At 41.5% G+C, this 24,169-nt stretch overlaps 1 protein-coding gene across 3 annotated transcripts in view; it reads left to right on the forward strand.

Moving 5' to 3' along the window:
* CDK17 (cyclin dependent kinase 17) overlaps positions 1 to 24,169 on the forward strand; it is a 188,523-nt gene that overhangs the window by 77,155 nt on the left and 87,199 nt on the right. For 2 of the 3 annotated variants that reach the window (XM_084649889.1, XM_084649887.1), the window contains exon 2: positions 21,606 to 21,754. In XM_084649889.1, coding sequence (XP_084506015.1) covers positions 21,637 to 21,754 — 118 coding nt within the window. In that variant the 5' untranslated portion in view covers positions 21,606 to 21,636. Of the gene's footprint in view, positions 1 to 6,829; positions 6,849 to 21,605; positions 21,755 to 24,169 lie in introns of those variants that run through there. The other variant, XM_084649888.1, reaches the window with a different exon arrangement.

Consider the following 24,169-nt stretch of genomic DNA (forward strand, 5'->3'; position numbering starts at 1 on the left):
TCTGGGGTGGTCCCTTCTGGTCTCCGCTCCAACTGCGACCAGTTTTCTTCTTCTCTGCCACCTCCACCCATCTGGCTCCAATCTCTCCTGCCTCAATTACAGTTTTGGGTTTCCCATCTAGGATGTATCTTTCTATTTCCTCAGGAACACCCTCTAAGAATTGTTCCATTTGCATTAGGAAGGGCAAATTTACTGGAGATTCAACACTTGCTCCTGATATCCAGGCATCCCAATGTTTTACAATGTGGTAGGCATGTCGGGTAAATGACATGTCTGGTTTCCACCTTAGGGCTCTGAACCTCCGACGAGACTGCTCGGGTGTTATCCCCATTCTGACTCTCGCCTTGGATTTAAACAGTTCATACTTGTTCATGTGTTCTTTAGGCATTTCAGCTGCCACCTCAGCTAAGGGTCCACTGAGCTGCGGCCTCAGCTCTACCATGTATTGGTCAGTAGAGATGTTGTACCCAAGGCAGGCCCTTTCGAAGTTTTCTAAGAAGGCCTCAGTATCATCACCTGCCTTGTAGGTGGGGAACTTTCTGGGATGGGAAGTGGTACCTGGAGAAGGATTGCTAGGGTTTGTTGGTATATTCTGCTGGGCCTTTATCCTCTCCATCTCCTCCACATGCTTCCTCTCTTTTTCCTTCTCCTCCTCCTTCAGCCGCATGAGTTCTATCTGTCTTTCATGTTCCCTTTGTTTTTCCTCAGCCTGAAATTTGGCTAATTCCAGCTGTAGTCGAGCTGAGGATTTGGCCATTCTAACCTCTCTGTTTTTAACTAACTTTACACCCGAGGTTTAGAAATAAACAAACAAAACTTGGCTGTAAAATTTTGCTGTGCTGGAATAGAATACCTATTCTCTGATAGTGATTGTCAGCCTACAGAAAAAGACAATTCCCTTGTCTCTGCTCTGGGCCCAAATTAAAGCAAAAAACCTCCAACTACTTGGAAACCTGCTTACCCAGCCCAAAGAAGAAAAAAAATTTCTTTTCAAACCTGTGCTCCTTGTAAAACAAAAAAAAAAATCAAAATCCTAAAAAAAAAACCCTGCCACTTTTGTCTCCAGGCAAATGGGTAGAGCACACACCCCCTATTTACTTTTAGGAAGAAAAGAAAAAAAAAACCTCTGGGTTGGAAGACTGTGAATTTCCCTGCAGGAGTTAAGTACCCTGCCTCTAGGCAAAGAAAACCTGCAATTCACAAGATAATCCCCTTTTGTCTCTGCTTGGCCACAAAGCAGAGAGAAACCAAGCTGCTTTCAGTTTCAAAGCTGCCTTCTGGACTTCCTAAAAATTCCTTTTTAAAATCTGTATTTCTAGTTCAAAAAATCTCAACTGGATCTCAAAATGATTTCAGGTTAATCCCACCACTGTGCCACCATGTCACGGTTCCTCCCCCACTCTGAACTCTAGGGTACAGATGTGGGGACCTGCATGAAAAACCTCCTAAGCTTATCTTTACCAGCTTAGGTCAAAACTTCCCCAAGGTACAAAATATTACACCTTGGACAGGCCGCTACCACCACCAAACTAATACTGGTTACTGGGGAAGAGCTGTTTGGACACGTCCTTCCCCCCAAAATACTTCCCAAAACCTTGCACCCCACTTCCTGGACAAGGTTTGGTAAAAAGCCTCACCAATTTGTCTAGGTGACTACAGACCCAGACCCTTGGATCTTAAGAACAATGAACAATCCTCCCAACACTTGCACCCCCCCTTTCCTGGGAAATGTTGGATAACAAGCCTCACCAATTTGCATAGGTGACCACAAACCCAAACCCTTGGATCTGAGAACAATGAAAAAGCATTCAGTGTTTTACAAGAAGACTTTTAATAAAAAATAGAAGTAAATAGAAATAAAGAAATCCCCCCTGTAAAATCAGGATGGTATATATCTTACAGGGTAATTAGATTCAAAAACATAGAGAACCCCTCTAGGCAAAACCTTAAGTTACAAAAAAGATACACAGACAGAAATAGTTATTCTATTCAGCACAATTCTTTTCTCAGCCATTTAAAGAAATCATAATCTAACACATACCTAGCTAGATTACTTACTAAAAGTTCTAAGACTCCATTCCTGTTCTGTCCCCGGCCAAGACGACTACAGACAGACTACAGACCCTTTGTTTCTCTCCCTCCTCCCAGCTTTTGAAAGTATCTTGTCTCCTCATTGGTCATTTTGGTCAGGTGCCAGCGAGGTTACCTTTAGCTTCTTAACCCTTTACAGGTGAGAGGAGCTTTCCCCTGGCCAGGAGGGATTTCAAAGGGGTTTACCCTTCCCTTTATATTTATGACAGTGCCTAATAAAGATATATAGGACTAAACATTTCTACTATGCAGCCTATTTTAATCCACCCCTTAGTTTTTTAGTATTACTCAGGTATATTATTTAAATAATTATAATATATGTGGAAGTGTTTGGTCTCTCTCTCTCTCTCTCTCTCTCTAGGTTGTAAGTTCAGTGTAAGGACCTGTTCTCTTTTATATTCTGTTACATCTGTGCTCTGCAGCGCATGCAGCAAATGCTCAAGAATAATAAATAATGATTACTGTGAACTAAGAGGCAGAACTAACATGTCTGTAAGAAAAGGATATATACATTAGAAATTACTCTTACTATGTTATGTGACCAATGAAAACCCATCTGCAGTCTCTGACCTTCTTTATCTTGGCTTTGTCTCTCACTCCAGTATTTTCAGAGTTACTTACCTGGAATGAATGCTGTCTCTTTAGCTCTTGATTGACTATGGAAAATACTTCATTAATATGGTGAGGTGAAAGGCAGGCCCTACTAAAGCTTCCCCAAAAGCTCTTCCAGTGCACCTGAATTCTCACCTAAACAACATCCTTGGTACTCCAGTTTCATGCTTCTCCGTTCTAATCAAAATGAGGCCAAATTGTGTGCCGTTACATTTGTGATGCAACCAAATTAGGGGAACCATAGTTATTGTATTTTAATTTTTTTAATTAATACATGGTACCTGTCACAGTGTCCCTTAAAGCCTAATCCAAAACCTATTGAAGTCAGGATGTAGCTTTCCATTGTGAAGCATCAGCTCAATGTTTTGAGAAGATATTTGAAAAAGAAGGTGTAAGCACCCTACATCAGCAGGTGTGACTACATCAGACATGTCCAATCCCTGTTTGACATACTACAGATGCAGACAAAAGAGAAGCTGTCTCTACCTATGAGCCAGGTTGAGACAGCCAGAGTGAAGGTTATCTGTTGTTCTTCCTTTTCATTCTCATCTGTATGCAAGAGAACAGAGACAATGTTATCCTGTACCAGTTGAGGGACATCAGTCTTTACTACAACATCCTGTGGTAAATTCTTTGGTGCTGTCTGCAGCACAGGAGGGGGTGAGGGGATGGGAAGTCACCTTCTTCTGCCAGGAGAGAAGAATGTAAGCTGTGTGCTTTTGGCAGGGGAGCCTATTCCTATGGCTCACTAGGCCTTCCGGTGGCTGACTATCAAGTCATTGTGTTCTGCTACAGTTACGCTCTGTGGGATGCCATGAGCCCTATGCTGGACTCCTTTCCTGAGGAAGAGAAGGAAGTGGTTAAGACTCTGGTCACTGAGGATTGTACACTCGTGCAGCGCTATGAGCAGCACACAATGACTTAGATGTCAATGCAAGAACAGTGACCACAGGAGCGGCTCTTAGGAGGTACTCCTGGCTGAGATCCTTTTGGTCTTACAGCTGGATCCCGAGGAAAATAGAAAACCTCCCTTTTTGAGAGTACGGGCCTTTTTTAGTGATGAAATCAGTGAAGCCCTGGAAAAGGTTATGGCTGCTGCACCTTTCCTGGGACTAACAGAGTCCTCTTCCTAAGCACAGAAGAGGTTTTACTACCTAACATTCCACTTCCAAAAGACAGGCTTCTTCACAATACCAAGGGATACACTTCCAGAGGTGAAACGAGCCACTCCTTTAACCTACTAATGGAAAACAACCTCAGCATTATTGAAGCAGGATTCCTAATCTCATGCCTCACAGCCCTCAACATCAGCCTCCAAAAAACAGTTTTGAAGATGCAGTCAAGCGCTATGCACTGACTTGCACCAGTTCTCCATGCCTTCTTCCCATCCCAGGGTGGATTTGATTTAAATCAAATTGATTTAAATCACTAGTCAGGAAGACTCTATTTAATCATGGATTTCTACATAAAAGTGCATTCTTGTTGGTTGTTATAACCTTAATAAATACTCTTCACAATTCAGAGATAGATGTAGGTTTCATTTTTAGAAGGTACCCACTATACATTTTTTAAGTAATTTATTTTGAAAACTTTTCAGATTAGTTTTACATCTATATCAGAAAATGAATGATTGGTTATTTCATTTACCAAAGGTAATTGAAGCAGATATTTATAAGTTATTGGAGGTAAACTGTCTCCAATTCAACAGGTTAATCATTAATATTTGGAGGATTTTCTTGCCATGCTGTATTAGGATGAGAACATCACCAAACAGACATTTTAATTGTTTTATTTAACTAAAACAGCAATGTTATGTATTCTGGATTTTTTTCTTCAACAGCAAACACATAATATTTTAACAAAACAAGCATATGAATTTTTAAATTTAGTTAAACATTTGCATTTTTTAAAATCGGGTTTGTTTTTGTTAAAATTGTTAACTAAAATAGTTAAATGGATAAAAAAAATTAAATAGACTATGTCAGCCAGGTCAGCATGAGAAACGTAAAATATTGGCTTCTGCAACTAACTCAGTCGTCTCTTCACCTTCATTTTCCTGTTTGTTCATAATCTGGAAAAGAAAAACAAGCTTTCGTGCTTTTTTCAGCTCCCAAACGATTTCTCAATTTGGAATGAATTAGTCCACAGGAAGAAGATATTCTTTCTACTCTGACAGAAGAAGCTACTGCTGTTAAAAGTGAGATTATCACTTCAACAGTCTCTAAATCCAAGTGCTTAAGTGACTTCCACCAGTTCACTGGTGTGACTTTCTTTAAGACATCATCAGCAAAAATATATTTCTTGAATGGTTCTTATTCCCAAACTGGGTCTCTTTTACAGCCTGCTGCCATTTTAGGTTTTCCCTTCTAGTGAGAATGGTATGTTAGATCTCAAAACAATGAAGGCTACACTCAGAAAGACCTCAAGACTTCTGGAATATGCTGCTCAAACAGTTTCACTTTTGTTTCTACTGCCTGTCCCTCCCTTCTCACATTCATCTCCTGACTTCTTCTCCTTGTCCAGATCTATTCCTCCCCCAACAATCTTCTATTCACTGAACTTTTTGAAACTTTGCACTTTTAGAGAGAGGTAAGGGATTGACTCTGTGTACACAAATTTGCAGAGAGACAATAGGGTTGAGGTCTGTTATTTCTCACCTCTGTATATTATTTATTTATTTATTTAAAACATTTTTGCTGTTAACAAGCATGTTATCTCTGGAGACACAAATCCACAGTTTGAGAACTGCAAAACTAAGCATCTCTGATGGTATCTTCTAGACTGAGCACTGAGTCCCATTGGGAAGATAGAAAGATTTACTTAAATAATCTATAGAGAAGCCCCTGGAACTCCATAAAATTGGGTCCCTAATCCATGAACTTTTGGAACTCATTTACAAAACTCATCTTAAACATGACATGAATATATTGTTTCATACTATAGAATTAGAATTTATAATCCCTATTGCATGATGAGATATCTTTGAGCTATAATGTATCTTAATTAAAACTATCTTTAGATAGGTTTTTTTCCTCAAAAAGCATTTTATAAAAAAAAAAATCCGATTTAAATAAAAAATATCTGATTTTTTAAATTATTTTTTTTAAATAATTAATTTTTATCCAACCTGTCCCATCCCCACTCTTTGGACCTTGTTTCTCTTCCTCTTACAGAGCTTGATGCACAATTATCTCTGATCACTTATTGCTGGACACAGCCTGTGACACATTCCATCTGGTTCTGCACCAGACTACATCACTATCCTGTCTCCTTCCGTCTTCAAGGACCCATCTCTTGAGAACATCTTGTTGGAAGAAGTGGATTCCCTTTTCTGGAAGGGAGCTTGTGGTGAGGCGGTGCCCAACCCCCAGGCAAGATTGGGCTGAACCAGACCTGAGAGGCTGCGCAGACCTGCAGCCAATCAGAGAAGGCCTGGTGAGAGCCAATCAGAGCAGGGAAAGAGTCAGCCAATCAGGGCCAGGCTAGGCCCTATATAAAGGCTGCCCAGGAGAGAAGCAGACAGTCTCTCCAAGACCTTCAAAGGAGAAGTTTGAGCGAGGAGACCAGCACCTGGGACAGCACAGCACAGTGCAGTGCAGTGCAGCGCAGTGCAGTGCTGGGCAGGGTCAGGGTCAGGGTCAGGGGAGCAGAGGGGAACTCCAGCCCAGTACCTTCCGGGCTGCAGGCTACAAGGTGTGAAGGGGCTGAAGGGGAAGCGGCCCAGGGAGGAGAGGCAGACAAGGGGAGCGAAGGAGGGCAGGGAGGCTGTCGCCAGAGAGTCCCTGGCCCGGAGCTCAGAGTGGAGGGCAGGCCTGGGTCGCCCCCTTCCCCATTGTATTACACCTGGCCGTTAGAAGTGGCCATAGCGGACTGCACCCGACCCCTGACAGAAGGGGTAAGACTTTGGGGTGTGGTTGGCCATGGCGGCTGGGGCGAAGCGGAAAGCGGAAATACACACACACACACCCCCGGAAGGGAGTGAGCGTGGACTAGGAGGCAGTGTCCTGAAGAGGACGCCGCGAGAAGGGAGCAACACAGGTCCAGACGCCAACCAAGGGCGAGAGATGGACAGGACACCACCAGCGGAGGGCGCTCCACATGGACTGAGCTAATTCCTGGAGGTACCAACAGGAGGCGCTGTGGTGGTGAGTCCCAACCCTATCACAGAGCTATAAAGTTGGTTCTAGGAGAACACTGAGATAAAAGTTTTTGTTCCTGCTATTCCTGATGTCAAGCAGAGGAAAGATCTGAGACTCATTCGGGACCTCAGAAATCTCAACAGGTGCATAAGAATATTGAAGCTCAAGATGCTTGCTCTAGAGGACATTGTCCCTTCCTTGTTCTGGGGAGTTTGGTATTCGATTCTTTACTTAAGCATGTCTACTTTCATTTGGCAACCAAACATACATTGAGTACTTGAAGTTCAATATGGGTACAAGACACCTACCAATTTAGAATCTTTCATTTTGGCTTGTCCTCAGCACTGTGCGTCTTCATCAAGTGTCGCATGGTGGTTGCTGTTCACTTCAGATGCTAAGGAATATCTGGATTGCTGGCTTGAGGGCAAGCTCTCAACAGCATCTCTCTTCAGCAGACTTGTTACAAATTTTGGGTCTGGTACTAATCAATATTTTCATTAATGACGTGGATAATGGAGTGGAGAGTATGCTTATAACATTTGTGAATGACACCACGCTGAAAGGGGTTTGGAGGATGGGATTAGAATTCAAAAGGACCTTGATAAATTGGAGAATTGATCTGAAATAAACAAGATTCAATTCAATAAAGAAAAGTACAAAATACTGTAGTTAGGAAGGAAAAATCAAATGCACAACAACAAATTGGGGAATAACTGGGTAGGGGCTAGTGCTGCTGAAAAGGATCTGGTGGTTGTAATGCATCATAATTTGAAAGTGAGCCAACAGTGTGACGCTGTTGGGAAAAAGGCCAGTAGCCTTTTAGTACGCCCTATGGGGTGTATTAAAAGCAGGGTCATATGTAAGACACAGGAAGTAATTGTCCCACTGTATTCCGCACTGGTGAGGCCTGGGGTGGAGTATTGTGTCCAGTTCAGGGTGTCACACTTTAGGAAGGGTGCGGACAAACTGGAGAGATTCTAGAAGACAGCAACAAAAATGATAAAAGCTTTAGAAAACCTGACTCTTGAGGGGAAAACTGAGCATGTTTAGTCATGAGAAAAGCTGACTGAGAAGGGATCTGATAAGTCTTCAACTACATTAAGGGCTGTTATAAAGAGGACAGTGATTAATTGTTCTCCATGTCTATGGAAGGTAGTACAAGAAGTAATGGGCTTAATCTGCAGCAAGGGAGATTTAGGTTAGATAGTAGGAAAAACTTTCTAATTAATTACAGGAACAGGTTACCTAAGGAGGTTGTGGAATCCCTGTCCTTGGATGTTTTTAAGAATATATTAAACAAACATCTGTCATGGATGGTCTAGGTGGTCCTGCCTCAGCTCAGGGAATAGACTGGGTGACCATGTGTCCGTTTTAGCCCTACATTTCTATGATTCTATGTGTAGCCTCCTCCGATAACCGGGACTGTTGATTACCTGGGAGAAATTCTTTGTGCAGATTGAAGTGAGGATCACTTTTTTGGAGCAATCCTGGACTCCACTCAGGGCCTTTCTTCCAGAAAAGAGATTTTTCAAGATTTGGGACTCTAACTACTTCAGGGAACAGCCAGTACAAGACTGTCACAATTTAGGGCAACTATACTGTGTTCTCCCTCTGTGGTTCAGCAAGGGCACCTTTTCTTAGGTTTTGGCTCCCCAGACATTCTCTCTTGGATGTAGACACTCGCTCTCTTCTTCCTGACCACGGTATTTCCAGGCTGCAGAGCACCCTGTCTACACTATGAATTCCCCAGCAAAGTCAAACTGTCTAAGCAGGCCTGCTTTACTTTTTTCTTCAGAGATGGTAAACCGTGTAATTGCCACAGTTAAGTTACCACACAGCTCTTTCTGAAGAGGGACATTTATTCTTAAGGTAAAAGCATTACAGAGAAAATATTTAAAACAATAAAAGAACCTCCAAGCATCCTAACAAGCTTACCAGAGATCACCCCTTGACTGCCACAAGGGCCCTGGCCTGTGAAAAGTCCTTTGAACCCCACCAAAGGGTTTTCCTGTGGTTACAATTCATAATCCCTTTTGCTCAGCGCAAGAACACAGACTGTGCCAAGTCCTTCCAACCCACCCCAAGAAGGACTGGGATCATGCTTGGACAGACAATTCCGTCCATTTGTTGGGTCAGAAAGAAGGCCCTATGTCAGTTTTAACTCAGGCCATTGAATCCAGAATCCTTTCATTGTCGGTTGCACACGCGCCAGCTTCTAATTTTCCCTTGGGGTGCTCAGCGCCAGGCCCCACCCCAACTCCACCCTTCCCCCACCTCCGCCCTGCCTCTTCCCACCCCCACTCCACCCCTTCTCCCCAAGGGCCTGCCCTGTCTCTTCCCGCTCCTGCCCCACCTCTTCCCCACCTCTTTCCACCCCATCCCCCGAGCACGCCTGTCTGTGATCCTCCCTCTCCCTCTCAGTGCCTCCTGCACACCGGAGAACAGCTGTTCCATGGCATGCAGGAGATGCTGGGAGGGAGCAGGAGGAGTTGATTGATGGGGGCCCCAGGTGGGTACACCTGGGGGTCCATACTCCATATGAACATATAAAAGCTCAGAGTATTGACCTGGGCCCTCGAGACCTTTCACTTGTCTGTGTAGCACAGGTGCTTACAGACAGCACCATAGCTATGTACTGCATCAACAAGCAGGGAAGTGTGCATTCCCAGCTCTTGTCTGGGAGACAAGGAATCTATGGCTGTGTTACATCCAAACCATATCCATCGCAGTCGCCCTTCACCTAGCAGGAGAGGAGAGCGTGGAGGAAGACTCAGTCAGCAGGTCATCTCGGGATCAACTTGAGTGATCCTTGAAACCCGCGGTCCTCAGAGCCCTGTTTCACAAGTTCAGTAACAGACCTCTATAATACAATAAGACTTACCAATTTGATCCAACATTTGCATGTTTGTGAAGCATCCTGGTGTATTCTAAAATCATCTAGCACGGTGACGGGCAACCTGCAGCCCATCAAGGTAATCTGATTGCGGGCCAAGAGATATTTTGCTGATGTTGACCACCTGCAGACACAGCCCCCCACAGCTGTCAGTGGCCGCGGTTCGCCGTTCCTGCCAATGGGAGCTGTGGGAATCTGCAGCCAGCAAGTCCCTGTGGCCTGCTCTTCATGCCATTAGTTGGGAACAAATAATTTATCCAAATTACCAGTTCCATCAGTGTAAAGAAATTGGGTTATACATTTTTTTAGTGTGGCTGGAAAGGTTTGCAAAATTAAGTTGCTTAATATTAGGTAAATTAAGATTATCAGAAGACGAACCATTCAGATGACATCAGAAAAATAACAGATAAAGTGAAATTAGGTCAGGAATTTTCAAACTCTGTTAACTGTGGACCAGAATTTAAGAGATTATCTCATGACCATTGCCTTTTCTGTTCCTAGTTGTGTGGGCCACTTCCCTTGGTATTTGCAAGCAAATGACATCCCACTGGCTTCCCACCTGATATCAAATTTAAGCTTCTAGACACTACCTTCAAAGCTGTATACAACTGTGCCCCCAGGTTCTCAGCCTAGAGTCACAATGTCTCGGTGTGCTTCAGACATGACCACCCTGCCCTTTTTGATATTGCTAAATGGGAGGGTAGCTTCAGCTGTATGGGAATGGAGAACCTGAAACGGGGAGAGTTTGGTATTACCAGTCTGGGTCATATAGATATGTTCAAATTTTAAGTGAAATAAAGTACAGTTTGTTTTCAGTGTTATGCTCTAGAGATTAAGGCTAAACAATATTGGGGATAAGGGGAAGGGCCGTTACTAGATCTGTTGAAATCCTAATTTTATATGTCTACCTTTAACTCTTATGAATTAATGGTGATGATGATGGAAAGTACATTTTTGTGTATGGAAAAATATTTATAGTCTTACAGCCATTGTGTATTTAAAGCTAAGGTTCAGCAATGTGAGTTGGGGTTTCTCAGGAAACGATAGTGTTTTATTTCTGAGCAAAATATTAAAGGAGTCTTATACAACAGCAAATTGCACATATTCATAAAAAGCAGCAATCTCTTTAATTTAGTGTTGCTTGATTCAGTTCACATTGGCGTATGGATGGAACAAATATGTCTCTGTCAGTTTTGCTGTATCTTATCAGATAAAAGCGGCAAAGAGTCCTGTGGCACCTTATAGACTAACTATAGACTATAGATGTACTGGAGCATAAGCTTTCATGGGTGAATACCCACTTCGGCATCCGACGAAGTGGGTATTCACCCACGAAAGCTTATGCTCCAGTACGTCTGTTAGTCTATAAGGTGCCACAGGACTCTCTGCCACTTTTACAGATACAGACTAACACGGCTACCCCCTGATACTTATCAGATCGTTTGTGTCCTCATTCTGTCTATCTCCAAAAACTAGGATTGCCATTAGTTACATTCAAGTGTGTGTTTTTAATATCTGACATTCCACTGTAGAATAGTTAGGTTGAAGACCATTTGTTCAGTATAGATTTAATATATTCCTTGCATTTTAAAAAATGGAACAGTCATGAATATTATGCTCTATGTTTTAAAGCTCAAAAAATAAAATGACAGTGCAGATTCTTTTTACAGTTGGTTAGGGCTTCAGGGAAAAGAATCAGCAGTCTTGTTGCATTGAGTCAAAACTATTCATTCCAAATAGGTAACTGTAAAGTAACTTAGATTTAAATTTTCGATTTAAATCAGATCTTCTTTGTTTCCTGAAGAAAGAAGTGCTTACCTTTTTTAATTAGGGGAAATTAGAAATGTCATTTAGCAGCCAAAATTCCCCATTAATTTTTTTTTTGTTTTAGACTGAGTGTATCTATTCTCTTGACTACTCCTCAAATTATTGCAGACTTTGAGACCCATGTTGTGTATAGTGGTTGTGTTGGATCATATTTTTGGATTTTTCTCTGAACCCTCATTTTCTCCTGCCCAGGACTAATAGATGTCTTCTAATCAGGTAGGCAGCAGTGAGGAATCAACTAAAGAATGTTGGCATCTCTGGCTCTTAGCTGGTGGTCACTCCCTCCCACCCCGTCTCCTTCATTGATTGCCAGCAATGCAGATTGTCTAAGAAAATGTCTTTGACCACAATAGTAGCGGCAGGTTTTTTATTTTAGAAGTTGAATTCCCATGGAAGGAAGAAGTGACTGAAGAACAGTTCCCCTTACTTCTCCCCCATATTAATGTCTGTTTGTTTAAATTGTTCTGGTACAACTGGTGAAGCCTACTCATCTGCAATATTACTTCTTAACTTGTGGTCTTACGAATAGCATTCCAGGGTAATTACAAGGTCATGATTGTGGTTCCTGTATTCTAGAGCAAGAAGAGGGGACGATATCCTGACTAAATGATTGGCTAGTCTGACCTCTATCCTTTCAAATGCCCCAATATTTTGTGAAAAGTGTCCTTTTAAAATGCCCAGTTCCATGAAGCTTGTAGCAGCCATGATAAAACTCCTTGTAATATTTCACAACTGTATTCATCTAGGAATTTTTTTCCACTGCGGGTCACAGTAGTGTTGCCATCCCAGAATGAGTACAGAAAATTCTTCTTTCAGTGGGCACCCTATTGAAGGCTCGTTCCTTCCTACTCCCTGATTCAGACGCTACACTTTCTGAGACTCTCAGTATTATGTGTAAAGGTGATATTCCCTTGACTGCATCTACCCTTCAAAATGTTATAAAGATTTATTCTAAAAAAGCTCACCCCACAGATGAATAACACAATTATTCTTATACTCATAGATGATAGAGATTAGAAAAACCTTTTAGATAATCTAGCTCAATGGTTCTCAAACTGTGGGTTAGGACCCCAAGGTGGGTTGGGGTCACCAGAGCTGGCGTTAGATTTGCTGGGTCCCGTGGCTGAAACTGATGCCCGAGCCCTACTGCCCAGGTGGTGGGGCTCAGGTTACAGTCCCCCACCCGCACCCAGGCGGCAGGGCTCCGGTTTTGGCTTTGCCTCTCCCCCCAGGGCAGTGGGGCTTCGCCGGGCTCAGGCTTCAGTCCCCCCTTCTGGGGTCGTGTAGTAATTTTTGTTGTCAGAAGGGGGTTGCAGTGCAATGAAGTTTGAGAACTGCTGATCTAGCCCATGTGTCTGCCAGTACAAGAATGATCTATGTAGTATTTATTTATTTATTTATTTATTTTTACTTTTCTGCTTCATCAGTAGGACCACTCATTTGGGTAAAATTGTATATATTCTTAAATCTGTGTAGGGTCAGGGTCCCATGTAAAGGCGTCTTTTATCCTCAGTTTTTGCCCATATGGAAAATCAGAGAGAACTTGTCTGTCTGTCGGACTGCCTTAGGTAGAGTTGTACCTAGATAGGCTGTTCTTTAGATCCACTTACAGGCTTTTTGTGCTTTTTGAGAAGAGCACAGTTTGGGACATACAGGCTTCAAAGAAGACATTAGGATAGTGAACTAAAATCACACACATCTAGTCTGTCCTTTCCCATGAGGGAAAAATTTAGGTCCATAATTTTGGAAAAGAAAAAATAAACACAGAAATGCACATAATTCCAGACCTCTTTTTATGCAATAAGCAAGTCCTGAACAGGAAATATAAATGCTCTCAATGGAATATTCTTAAAATTCATTTTCTTAAAATGAGAATTTCCTGTCCTTGAATGCAAGGTATTAACATCAGTTGAAACAGCAAGTCACTATCCAAGTTTTCCCATACTGCTCTAATGAAGTTCCTTAGTCCCAGCCTGCAAAGCTCCTGCTTTTCTAGACATGGGTCCTCTTGAGCAGAAATTGTGAAGTGGTCAGACCAGTGGTGTGGTTTTGCTGCGTGTACAAATTTAGACTAGGGTAAGAGGAAAAATACTTCAAAAAACTTCTGACATAACTGGGTTTGTACAGTGGTCCAGTATCCTCTTCCCCTCCAACATCCTCCATTGCTGGACTCCTGGCTCTTTCTACCTGTACTGTTGTCATTCCTGGACAGGATCATCTTTCCTTCCTCTGCTCTCTACTACATTGTACCTGGACATGATCGGTTTGTCACTGACTCTCTGCTGCATCTGGCTTTCTCAGACTTCTGGTTTCAAGTCCCAAAGATCCTGACTTTGTCCATGTCTGAATGTACTTACCACAGCGTGTCATCTAGTCTTTCTGTGTTCACTTAAGAACATATGTATGGTTTCCTTTTGTGAATGTGTACTCTCACCAGCACACGCCTTCATCTGATTCTATCCTTTTGTTTAGAATGCTCCATATCAATAGGCAAGAAGGCGAGTGAGTCAGCTTAAAGGGATACCATCCGTTTAAAAGTAATGGTGTAAATAATGTTACTAAAAATGTTATAGATCATGACAGTGACATGATTTTTAAAATCCTGTTTTACTTTGCTTGTTGCATATCCCTCAGTTTAGACAATGAGTATCAATTAAATGTTTTGCCTTTTCACTGGTTTTTCCTGTTTTATGTTTTCTCCTCTATTGCTGGGTGAAAGAGCCATACAAGTGAGGATAAATATATGTACAACAAGGGGAGTAAGGGCTTATTGTGCACATACCTGTAAGCAGCTACAGCTAAATGATTGTCCTAGTCATAACTGCTGCTGTTGTCTCTCTTGCTGCCTCTTTCTGCACAGGAGTTCCCTCCTTCCTTGTTCTCATCTTATCCCCCACCCCTAGCAAGTGAGCCCCACTCCCCCAAATCCAACTTCAAGCCAGACCATCAGAACAGAGAGACAAAACAAAACGCCAAAGAGGCTTAGCAGTCCAGCATCCCTGGAAGTTGGTGCTCAGGGGCACCCCTAGAACCAGCCCTCAATATAAGTATCTATCCATCCCACACACCTTCACTTGTCCCTTCTCCCTGGCACTGTCTCCTGCTGTTCAGTTCTGTGGAGGAGATTGAGTTTGGGGAGTTCTGCACATGTTGCTCTCCCATCCTTGTTCCTTTCTTGTTTCTGTGAAAGGGACAAGGGATAGAGAAACTTGCTGCCTTTTGTCCTAGATCCTATATTAAAGGCTTGATGGGTAGGGTTTCTCCAGGCCCCTGTTGTCCATGCTTCTCAGTCTTAAGGCTTATGTGGAAGAGGCTAGGGCTTACTTCTGCTCCCATGGGGAGAACTGGAGGCAGGATCAGGAGGTTGGGAAATGTTTCTCCAGCATTTACTTCACAGACTGGTCTCTGTTTCTTGCTGCCGTTTGCTTTGGCAGAGGTGGATGGTTCCATTCCTCTTCTGACATCAACATTAGTGATTGTGAAAGTTTACTACTTCCTGCTTTGTTCTGGACTGTTCCAAATTTTTCTTTGGTCTTATGCGTGGGGGTGGGGGAGGGAGCCTTCTCCTTACCTTCCTTGCTGGGTGTCTTCTGCCTTTTCTCCCAGTCCTGCTCGGGGGCTGTCTGTTGGATGCCTTCTGTCTTATTGCTTCTGAAGGACCAAAGGACTAGGCTGCCTCAAATACTGCAAGGTGCTCTGGGCCTCTGCAAAGGTCTTGGGAAGATAAAACGGACTTCCACATACCACTCACTCTGCCCAGCTCCCAGCACTCCCCAGGACTGTGCAGACACTAAATGTAGAAGAATAGCGGTAGCTCTACTATAGTGTCACTGTTAGGATGAGAAAGCACATGAGCTTTCCCCAGAGTGGGAACCGTGTGTCGTACTCGTGCTTGAGATAGGTGAGTGGCAGACACCACTGATTTGGCCGACGGAATTTACCCTCTCTACTTACATGCACATCATACATCATTTGAAAGCTGCTTATGGCTACTTTGAGATGACATATGATGTGGAGCTGTCAGGTGGTACTGTTACCATAGAAATAGGGATAAACGATGACACCATCAACATGTTAAAATGACCACTTTGTAATGTTTGCATTTTTCTTTTAGTTCAATGATTCTGCGTATTATTTCAAGACATAAAATTGTATTTCTTTTTGACCTCAAAGCATCACAACAACAATCTAAATGGTAAAACAAAATCTAATAATTTTGTACCAGTGTCACTGGAATGTAATAGTACTGGTGACATTTCTAGTCAACATGATAATCATTGTCTTGTTCATCATTATAATCTCTGTCAAGAGGGTGTGGATTAACACAGTTTTCATTGCCTTGACATGTACACAGTTTTCTGCAGGGAAGATTGTTCTGACTGCAGACACATTTGACTGTGCAGCGACCCTTTTGGTACAAGGCAGATAAGATCTTGTAGAAGCTCAGATGCCACAGGGCCTTTGAATACAAGAAGTATTTCATCCACATTTTTCTATCCATGTTGCAATGGTGATCCAGTATATGGTTTATCTGTGTGCAAAGACATCGAAATCTTTGTTTGCCAAGATGCTCTTTTCACATACTCTTCCAAACTCTCCTCACATGGTGGGAGTTTGGCCAATGACTTGTCCTTTTTGATGGCTGGATTGAGGTGCAAGCAATTCTGGTTTCTCTGGATATATCTACACTGCAGTTAGACACCCCCAGCTGGCCCATGCCAGCTGACTCAGGCTAAGGGGATGTTCGAATGCAGTATCAATGTTTGGGCTCAAGCTGACCCTCCCACCTCTCAGGATCCTAGAGCTTGGGCTCCAGATGGAGCCTGAATGTCTACAGTGCAATTAAACAGCCTCTTAGCCTGAGTCAGCTGGCATGGGCCAGCTGCAAGTGTCTAATTGAAAAGTAGACATACCCTTTGGGTCTTCTTTTCTTTCTCGCTCTGGTCATACAACTTTGCTATCAGTTTTTTTGCTGCAGAAATTTTGGCTTGTCTGTTACTCTCTCCCAATTTGGCAAGATCTCTGAAGTGGTAAATTCCCTTTGTTTTGACAACATTAAACTCAGATTTTTTTCCCCAGTACCAAATATGAATGAGACAGAGTTGCATTCCGTTAACACGTTCACATCAGTAAGTATGTTACAGAAGTCCGGAGTGAGTGCATCTCAAATTGCATGCACAGGTATGAAGCACCACTTCTCAGTTGTGCTGGTAATGGTGCCTGTTTTGATCCACATGTTATCTGTGTGTTCCATTTTTGGAAAGTAGTGAACAGCAACGACCAAAATATCTGTATTGGATGACCTAATTCCTGTGATTACTTTGATACCAAGAGACCCAAATACCATATTAGTACATACAGCATGCACAAACATCCTTGGGTCTGCTTCTCTTGAGTACCGTATAAGTCTTTGATTCTTCAGCACCTCTGCTGGTGATAGACTTTGTCACTTCACCATTGAAAACACCTGCAGCAAGAAAGTGTGTTTGTGTTGGGTGTGCTCCTGCACTCTCGGATGCATTTTGAACCGTATACTCACAAGGAGTTTTACAAGTCTCTGCTTGTTGGATGTCACATTTAGAAACTTTTTCCTTGGAGAGACAGTGTGTCCACCAAACATCTCATATTTCTTGGATCCAACCTTAGATCCTATCTGATGCTGTCTTTCTGTACTTTTCACAGAGTTACTGTTGTCATATCTGTCAAGACTTCAGTTACAGAATTAGCTTTATCATATCCTTTTAGGACCTGCCTCAAGTGTTCATCAGCCAGTTCATTGAATGTATGGAATTTGTCTTCAGCCATCATTTCTGATGTACTCTATGTTTTCTTTTTTGCATGCTCTTGATTCCTGGATTCTTTCATCTTGAGATTCCAGCTGTTGCCCTAATTCAGCTTTGTCTGTTTTTCTCATTGTTCCACCAGCATGGAAGAGGGAATTAGGAATGGGACCTATTGAGTGACTGAGAACAATTGCCGCTGACACATCCTCTCTGCACCCGACCCACAGATCCAAGTCTGAATCACATCCCCCACAAGCTGCAGGCTTAACTGAAAACCGCTTAAGAACCCTTATTTTGCTTACTTTTCTGTCCCTATTTCCCTTACCCGAAATAAGCAAACGGAAAATAACAGACCAGTAACCACTTTGTCTGTTCTCCAGCCACCACACTTAAAACTCACTTAAAATCACTACCAGTGTCTCAAAGCAATCAGCTGTGCACAGATCCTGCTTGACTACACCACAGTGACAGGCTGGGTCACAGAAACCCCCTTGGGACTGCCACCCGATGTGCTGAGAACTACCTCTAAGCCCATTTTCGCTGGCAGCTTGGGACTTCAGTTCCCTGCCTTGTTGTGCAGACATGCTAGCCTGCTACAAACACAGATCCAAGTCTGAACCACATCCCCACAAGCTGCAGGCTTAACTGAAAACGGCTTAAGGAATTGCTCCTGATCCAGGACTCAGATACCCAGCTTCCAATGGGGTCCAAATCCCAAATAAATCCGTTTTACCCTGTATAAAGCTTATACAGGGTAAACGCTATAACACTGATAGAGAGCTATGCACAGCTGTTTGCTCCCCCAGGAATTAATTACTTGCTCTGGGTTAATTAATAAGTAAAAAGTGATTTTTGTTAAATATAAAAAGTAGGATTTGAGTGGTTCCAAGTAATAACAGACAGAACGAAGTAAGTTACCAAGCAAAATAAAATAAAACATGCAAGTCTAAGCCTAATATAGTAGGAAACTAAATGCAGGTAAACCTCACCCTCAGAGATGTTCCAATAAGCTTCTTTGACAGACTAGACTTCCACCTAGTCTGGGTCGAACAATCACTCTCACCCCCGTAATTACTGTCCTTTGTTCCTGTTTCTTTCAGGCATCTCTTTGGGGTGGAGAGGCTATCTCTTGAGCCAACTGAAGACAAAATGGAGGGGTTTCCAGGGGCTTATATAGTCTTTCTCTTGTGGGTGGAAATCCCCCTGTTCTCCTTTGTAAAATCCGCTCAACAAGATGGAGTTTTGCAGTCACCTGGGCAAGTCACGTCTATGAATGATTCCCCTTTTTGCAGGCCAGTGTCATTGTTTGCATGTTAGTTTGAACATTCAAAGGGAAAGCTAAGATGTGGATTGGTGTCTCCCGTAGTTCATTGTTAGTTAAGTACTCTCAATTACTTGAATAACCCCTTCACACTATGTTGACCAAATCTGCCTTATGTGCTTGCTACAGCAAACACTTTAAACTCAAGCATAGAGCCAACGCTCATAACTTCAGATATAAAAATGGTACATGCATACAAATAGGATGAATACATTCAGTAGAACATAACCTTTGCAAAGATATGTTATGTGGCATATCTAGCATAAAACATGTTCTAGTTATGTCACATTTATACTCATAAGTATACCCCCATAAAGCATTACAGGGTGCCACGTCACATAGGTAATTACAATTTAAAACTTTCTACCGTGCAGACTACATGCTACATTATATGTACAACAACTTACAGATGGAGAGGCATTACATTAGGAATTACCATACATTTATAGTGTTGTAAGCGACACGAGGAGTAATTCTTCTGCTCTACTCTGTGCTGATTAGGCCTCAACTGGAGTATTGTGTCCAATTCTGGGCACCACATTTCCGGAAAGATGTGGACAAATAGGAGAGAGTCCAGAGAAGAGCCACAAAAATGATTAAAGGTCTAGAAAGCATGACGTGTGAGGGAAGATTGAAAAAATCAGGTTTGTTTAATCTGGAAAAGAGAAGACTGAGAGGAGACAACACTTTTCAAGTATGTAAAAGGATGTTACAAGGAGAAGGGAGAATTGGACCCCCCCCAAGGTCTGAGGATAGGATGAGAAGCAATGGGTTCAAGTTGCAGCGAGGGAGGTTTAGTTTGGACATTAGGAAAAACTTCCTGTCGGGGTGGTTAAGCACTGGAATAAATTGCCTAGGGAGGTGGTGGAATCTCTATCATTGGAGATTTTTAAGAGCAGGTTAGACAAACACCTGTCAGAGATGGTCTAGATAATACTCAGTCCTGTCATGAGTGCAGGAGACTGAACGAGGTGACCTCTCAAGGTCCCTTCCAATCCTGTGATTCTATGATAGCTATCAGTTCTTCAGTACAAATTATGCCAGGTAATCTACTGCCACTTGTGCACAGTCTTCAGTATGAGAAAGATCTGGTCAGCAAATTTTAGTTGAAAATATAGAAAACTATTATCAGGAGGAGATACTATGACAATTATGAACATGCAATGTGAAAACATTTTGTGTTAGTATATTGCAAATTGTTGATATTCGCCATTTTTGCTAAACAGCTCATCATTTCTGGAAGTAAATACTAGCCCATGCAACACCAGATTTTTTAATACATTGTCGTTTGCTATCTTTGACCGGAAAACAGAACATTAAGATGTTGAAATTAACTTAAAGTGTAAACTGTAGTCAGTCATGTTGAAGTGTTTCTGCACCAAAAATGACACTTTCTCATTTTGGGTACCATTGTGTCTCCTCAGCTGTTGGCTTACCACACCACTTGATAGTCTCACATCATACCTCATCAAAATGTACATAAAATAAGCTTTCAGATGATATATGATGTGGGTGTGTGTAGGATGGGTACACTAAACTCCAAAAATATTGCCCTTTCTGGAGAATTGTTGCACCTCCGAGATAGGAAGTGCTAAACTGACCTTCAACAGAACAGTGATTCTGACTATGTACAGCGTGTTTCCAAATACACAAAGGAAACATACTGAAAAAGAGAAAATAATATTTTCTCTAATTTTTTATAATATTTGTAGCTACTTGTGTCATTTGTAAATCTAAAAAAAAATTCATATGGAAATATGATTAAATTGACATTTTAAAAAATTTCTCATTGGAATTTTAAAAAACAAAATTGTGGAAACATATTAATTTATTTTGTGGAAACTTGTTTTTAAACTTGTGCCAGGTTTAAGGAGTGTTCTTTTAATAAATATAAATCCAGTGTTTATTCTCCAACTTGTTTTAATTTTTAACAGTAAATTATAGGCCCTGATCTTATCTCAGGATCTGCAAATGCAGAGTCAATGAAGTCAATTTAAAATCTGCCCAAAATTAAAAATAAATAAATAAATAGTTTTAATAAAATCAAAGACTAAAAGAGAGGTCTTCATTAATAATAAAAATGCAAATATTTTTAAAAGGAGACCTCAAATTAAAAATCACATTTCCACAATAGTAATAACCCACACAACTATTAAAGTGAAAGAAATTAGAGAAAAAATATTATTTTCTCCGATTTTAGCTTTTTCAGTTCTTCATTTGTTTTCACTGGGTCTCTGCATGGACACAGGATCTGTACTGGTGGATCCCGATGCAGGATCAGAACCCTAGTAAGATACTGGTATAAACACAAATCCAGTGTAGTGTGCAAATTACATGGAAACTAATATGGGATGTTTTAAAGGTACAAACTATTTATGTAAAAATCACCTACCTTGTAAAACTATAATCTGCAGCTCTCTTCATCAGTTATTTATTTGGGCACATATAGCTTGCTATATCTATTTAGAAATTGTTTTCAGTATTAATTTGGTGCATTATATAGTAAAATAAACAGTGCCTTAACTTGTAAAATTACTCGCTAACAATTTTAGTAGTCATTCTCTGAACATATTTCTAATTCACAAATTCTTAAAATGGTGTACAAATTACTTGATACAATTTTTTGTATATAGGCTATGTAGTAGAAATGGTTAAGTGCTAACATGAGTATTTGTCTTAATTTCAAAACCTAAAATGTGATTTTTTGTATTTTAAATTCCAGTAAAAAAGACATAATAAGCCAAAAGATCATGTGTATACAAGTAAACCATCTGCAATATTTCCTGCATTTGATATTTCATTTATTTATTTATTTATTTTGCAACTCAAGTTTTTATTTGTTTTTTGGATTGTAGCAGTGTGCTCAGTAACTCAGTTCTACTAATATCCTATATTTTTTATATAATAATGGAATTCCACTCTCTCCTTTTTTTGTACAGGCTTCCTTAAGCCAGACTGATCATTGATAGAATGAAAAAGTTTAAGAGGAGACTTTCCCTAACCTTGCGTGGAAGCCAGACTATTGATGAGTCACTGTCTGAGCTGGCAGAACAAATGACAATTGAAGAAAACAGTAGCAAAGATAACGGTGAGTATGTTTCTCTCCTCTTCTTTTTAATTAAAAGGATTCTGTCAAACACGATAGTATTTTTTTAAAATAACATATTCCATTGTTTATAATATTTTAGAAGCTCATTAGATTTTCTTTCCTTTCCATTTTGGCCGACATTAGGACTTTTTGTCCTTTTCGGTTTGCACATTGTATAACTTGCTTAATATTAAAGGTGAACTGAAATATTTTCTCAAAAATTACAATATTTTTTAATGTACTTAATGTCCCAAATAGCAAGTGGTACAGAGACAATTTTCAGTACATATCTAATTTTAAACCATTTAAATATAATTATTTTTGGTCTCCAGCATTTTTTCAAACTGCTTTAAATCACTCTAGCTTCTCAGAGTGATTATTCAATGATTTGCAGTGTTGTTGTAGCCATGTTGGTCCCAGAAGATTAGAGGTGCAAGGTGAATGAGGTAATATCTTTTACTGGACCAACCTCTGATGATGAGAGAGACAAGCTTTTGAGTTCCACAGAGCTCTTCCTCAGGTCTGGGAAAGGTACCCAGAGTGTCACAGCTAAATGCAAGGTGGAACAGATTGTTAACATCAGTGGTAAACACATTCTAAGGGAACATTCAAGGTGAAATGGCCCATTAACACCCCGGGGTCATGGGTAGGGCTATGTTTTAGTCACAGGTATTTTTAGTAAAAGTCATGGACCGCTCATGGGCAGTAAACAATAATTCACAGCGCATGACCTGTCCATGACTTGTACTATATATCCCTGACTAAATCTTGGGTGCTCTGGGGGTGTGGGGGCAGATGGGGGTTCTGAGGGTGCTAGGGGGGAGGTGGCCCGGAGATGCCGAGGGTGCGCGGCAGCATGCGACCCAGGACCCACGCTGGTGCTGGCGGTGGGGGCTGGGGGAAGAGGTTTGGCGGGGCTGGTAGGCTCCAGGCTGGCGGCCAGGGGGCTCTGTGTGCTGCCTCTGCCCTGAGCGCCAGCCCCGCAGCTCCCGTTGGCTGGGAACCGAGACTCGCCAGCCGCTGCAAAAGTCCCAGAGGTCCCGGAAAGTCACGGAATCTGTGACCTCCATGAGGGACTCGCAGCTTTAGTCATAGGACAAGAAAGGGGGCTTAGTGCATTACAGATTGTTGTAATAAGTCATCAGTCAAGTATCTTTATTAAGACCATGATTTTTAGTGTCTAGCAAAGTTATGAATTTAAGCTCTCAGGCTCTTCTAGTGAAGGTGTGCAGGACGAGGACTGAGAGTTCAGATATAGAGTGATTGTTATGTGAAAAAGGTTTATTCAGGGATGTCACAGATACCAGAATTCAAGTGGTGCAATTAAAACTGCTGAGTACCATATCTAATCCTCCGTGGGACTACTCCATTGTGCTGGATAACTTAGTTATCTGTATATCTCTGAACAATGCATTCAGGCGCTAGCCATGTGCTTGTGAGTGAATGTGACTGAAGCATATGTGCACACCGCTAGGAAGGGAGAAGAATAATTCTGTGATCCTACAAGCATCTTGGCCACTGTGAGGTCTTCATCACTGTAGCCTTTCTTCTGCTCTTAGCTGCTTGCAGTCGTGACTGGAAGAGAATCTTCTGCTTTACTCTGTTATCCCAACCTCTGTGGTTCAAGTCCTTCTCTCCAGTTTTCTCAGGCAGCAGCAGAGTAATTTGAAACCAATTTTTGTTGGTTTCATGGTCATTCCAAGTTTCTGAATAGTAATTGTGAAAACTTACAAAATTGTGAAATCTTAATAGCAGCAGAGGCTATGCAGACTTTTAGGTCCCGTGCACATTACAAAGAGCTCCTCTTTAGGAAAAATAAACTATTTCTCACTCTCCATTTAACCTTGCATTGTGAGCCACTATTCTGCCTCCTCCCCAAAGCAGTTCATACCCAACACTTTGGAAAATTCAGCTTTAACGGGTTGAGTTTAATGGGTTGAGTTTTTATCTGTGTCTACACAACAGCTTTTTTTCTAGCACAGTTATTTTTGTGTCCAACTTAGCACTGCCTAACCTTTTAAGGGAGTGCATTCTGGGAAATACTGGGCAGTTTTCCCACAGTATCTCACCTGCGGCTGTCTCTGTTAATGGCTGTGTTTTCTCAGAGCTTTGTATACTTGTGAAATACTCCGTATTGTATACAAGAACTTTAAAGGAATACTTTCAAGTTTGTTCGGCAGATGCTTGTTTTACCTTTATGTAATTTTTTAATTTGAGTGTTGTAACTTTGTTCTAATGAAAATGAATGGTTGCATACCTGAAAACTCGTATGAAAATACGTCTCTGTGTATGAGCTTCATTTACCTGCTGAACCTGTGTGCTCTGCTTCTGTATGAAGGCATTTGTAGAATCGATTAAAACAGGACTCCTGCTCACTGAAGCACGTTTTCAGGAGCAGAATTCTCATGTTAATTT

The sequence above is a fragment of the Lepidochelys olivacea genome (assembly GCF_965140295.1).
Source record: "Lepidochelys olivacea isolate rLepOli2 genome assembly, chromosome: 1".
NCBI lineage: Eukaryota > Metazoa > Chordata > Testudines > Cheloniidae > Lepidochelys > Lepidochelys olivacea.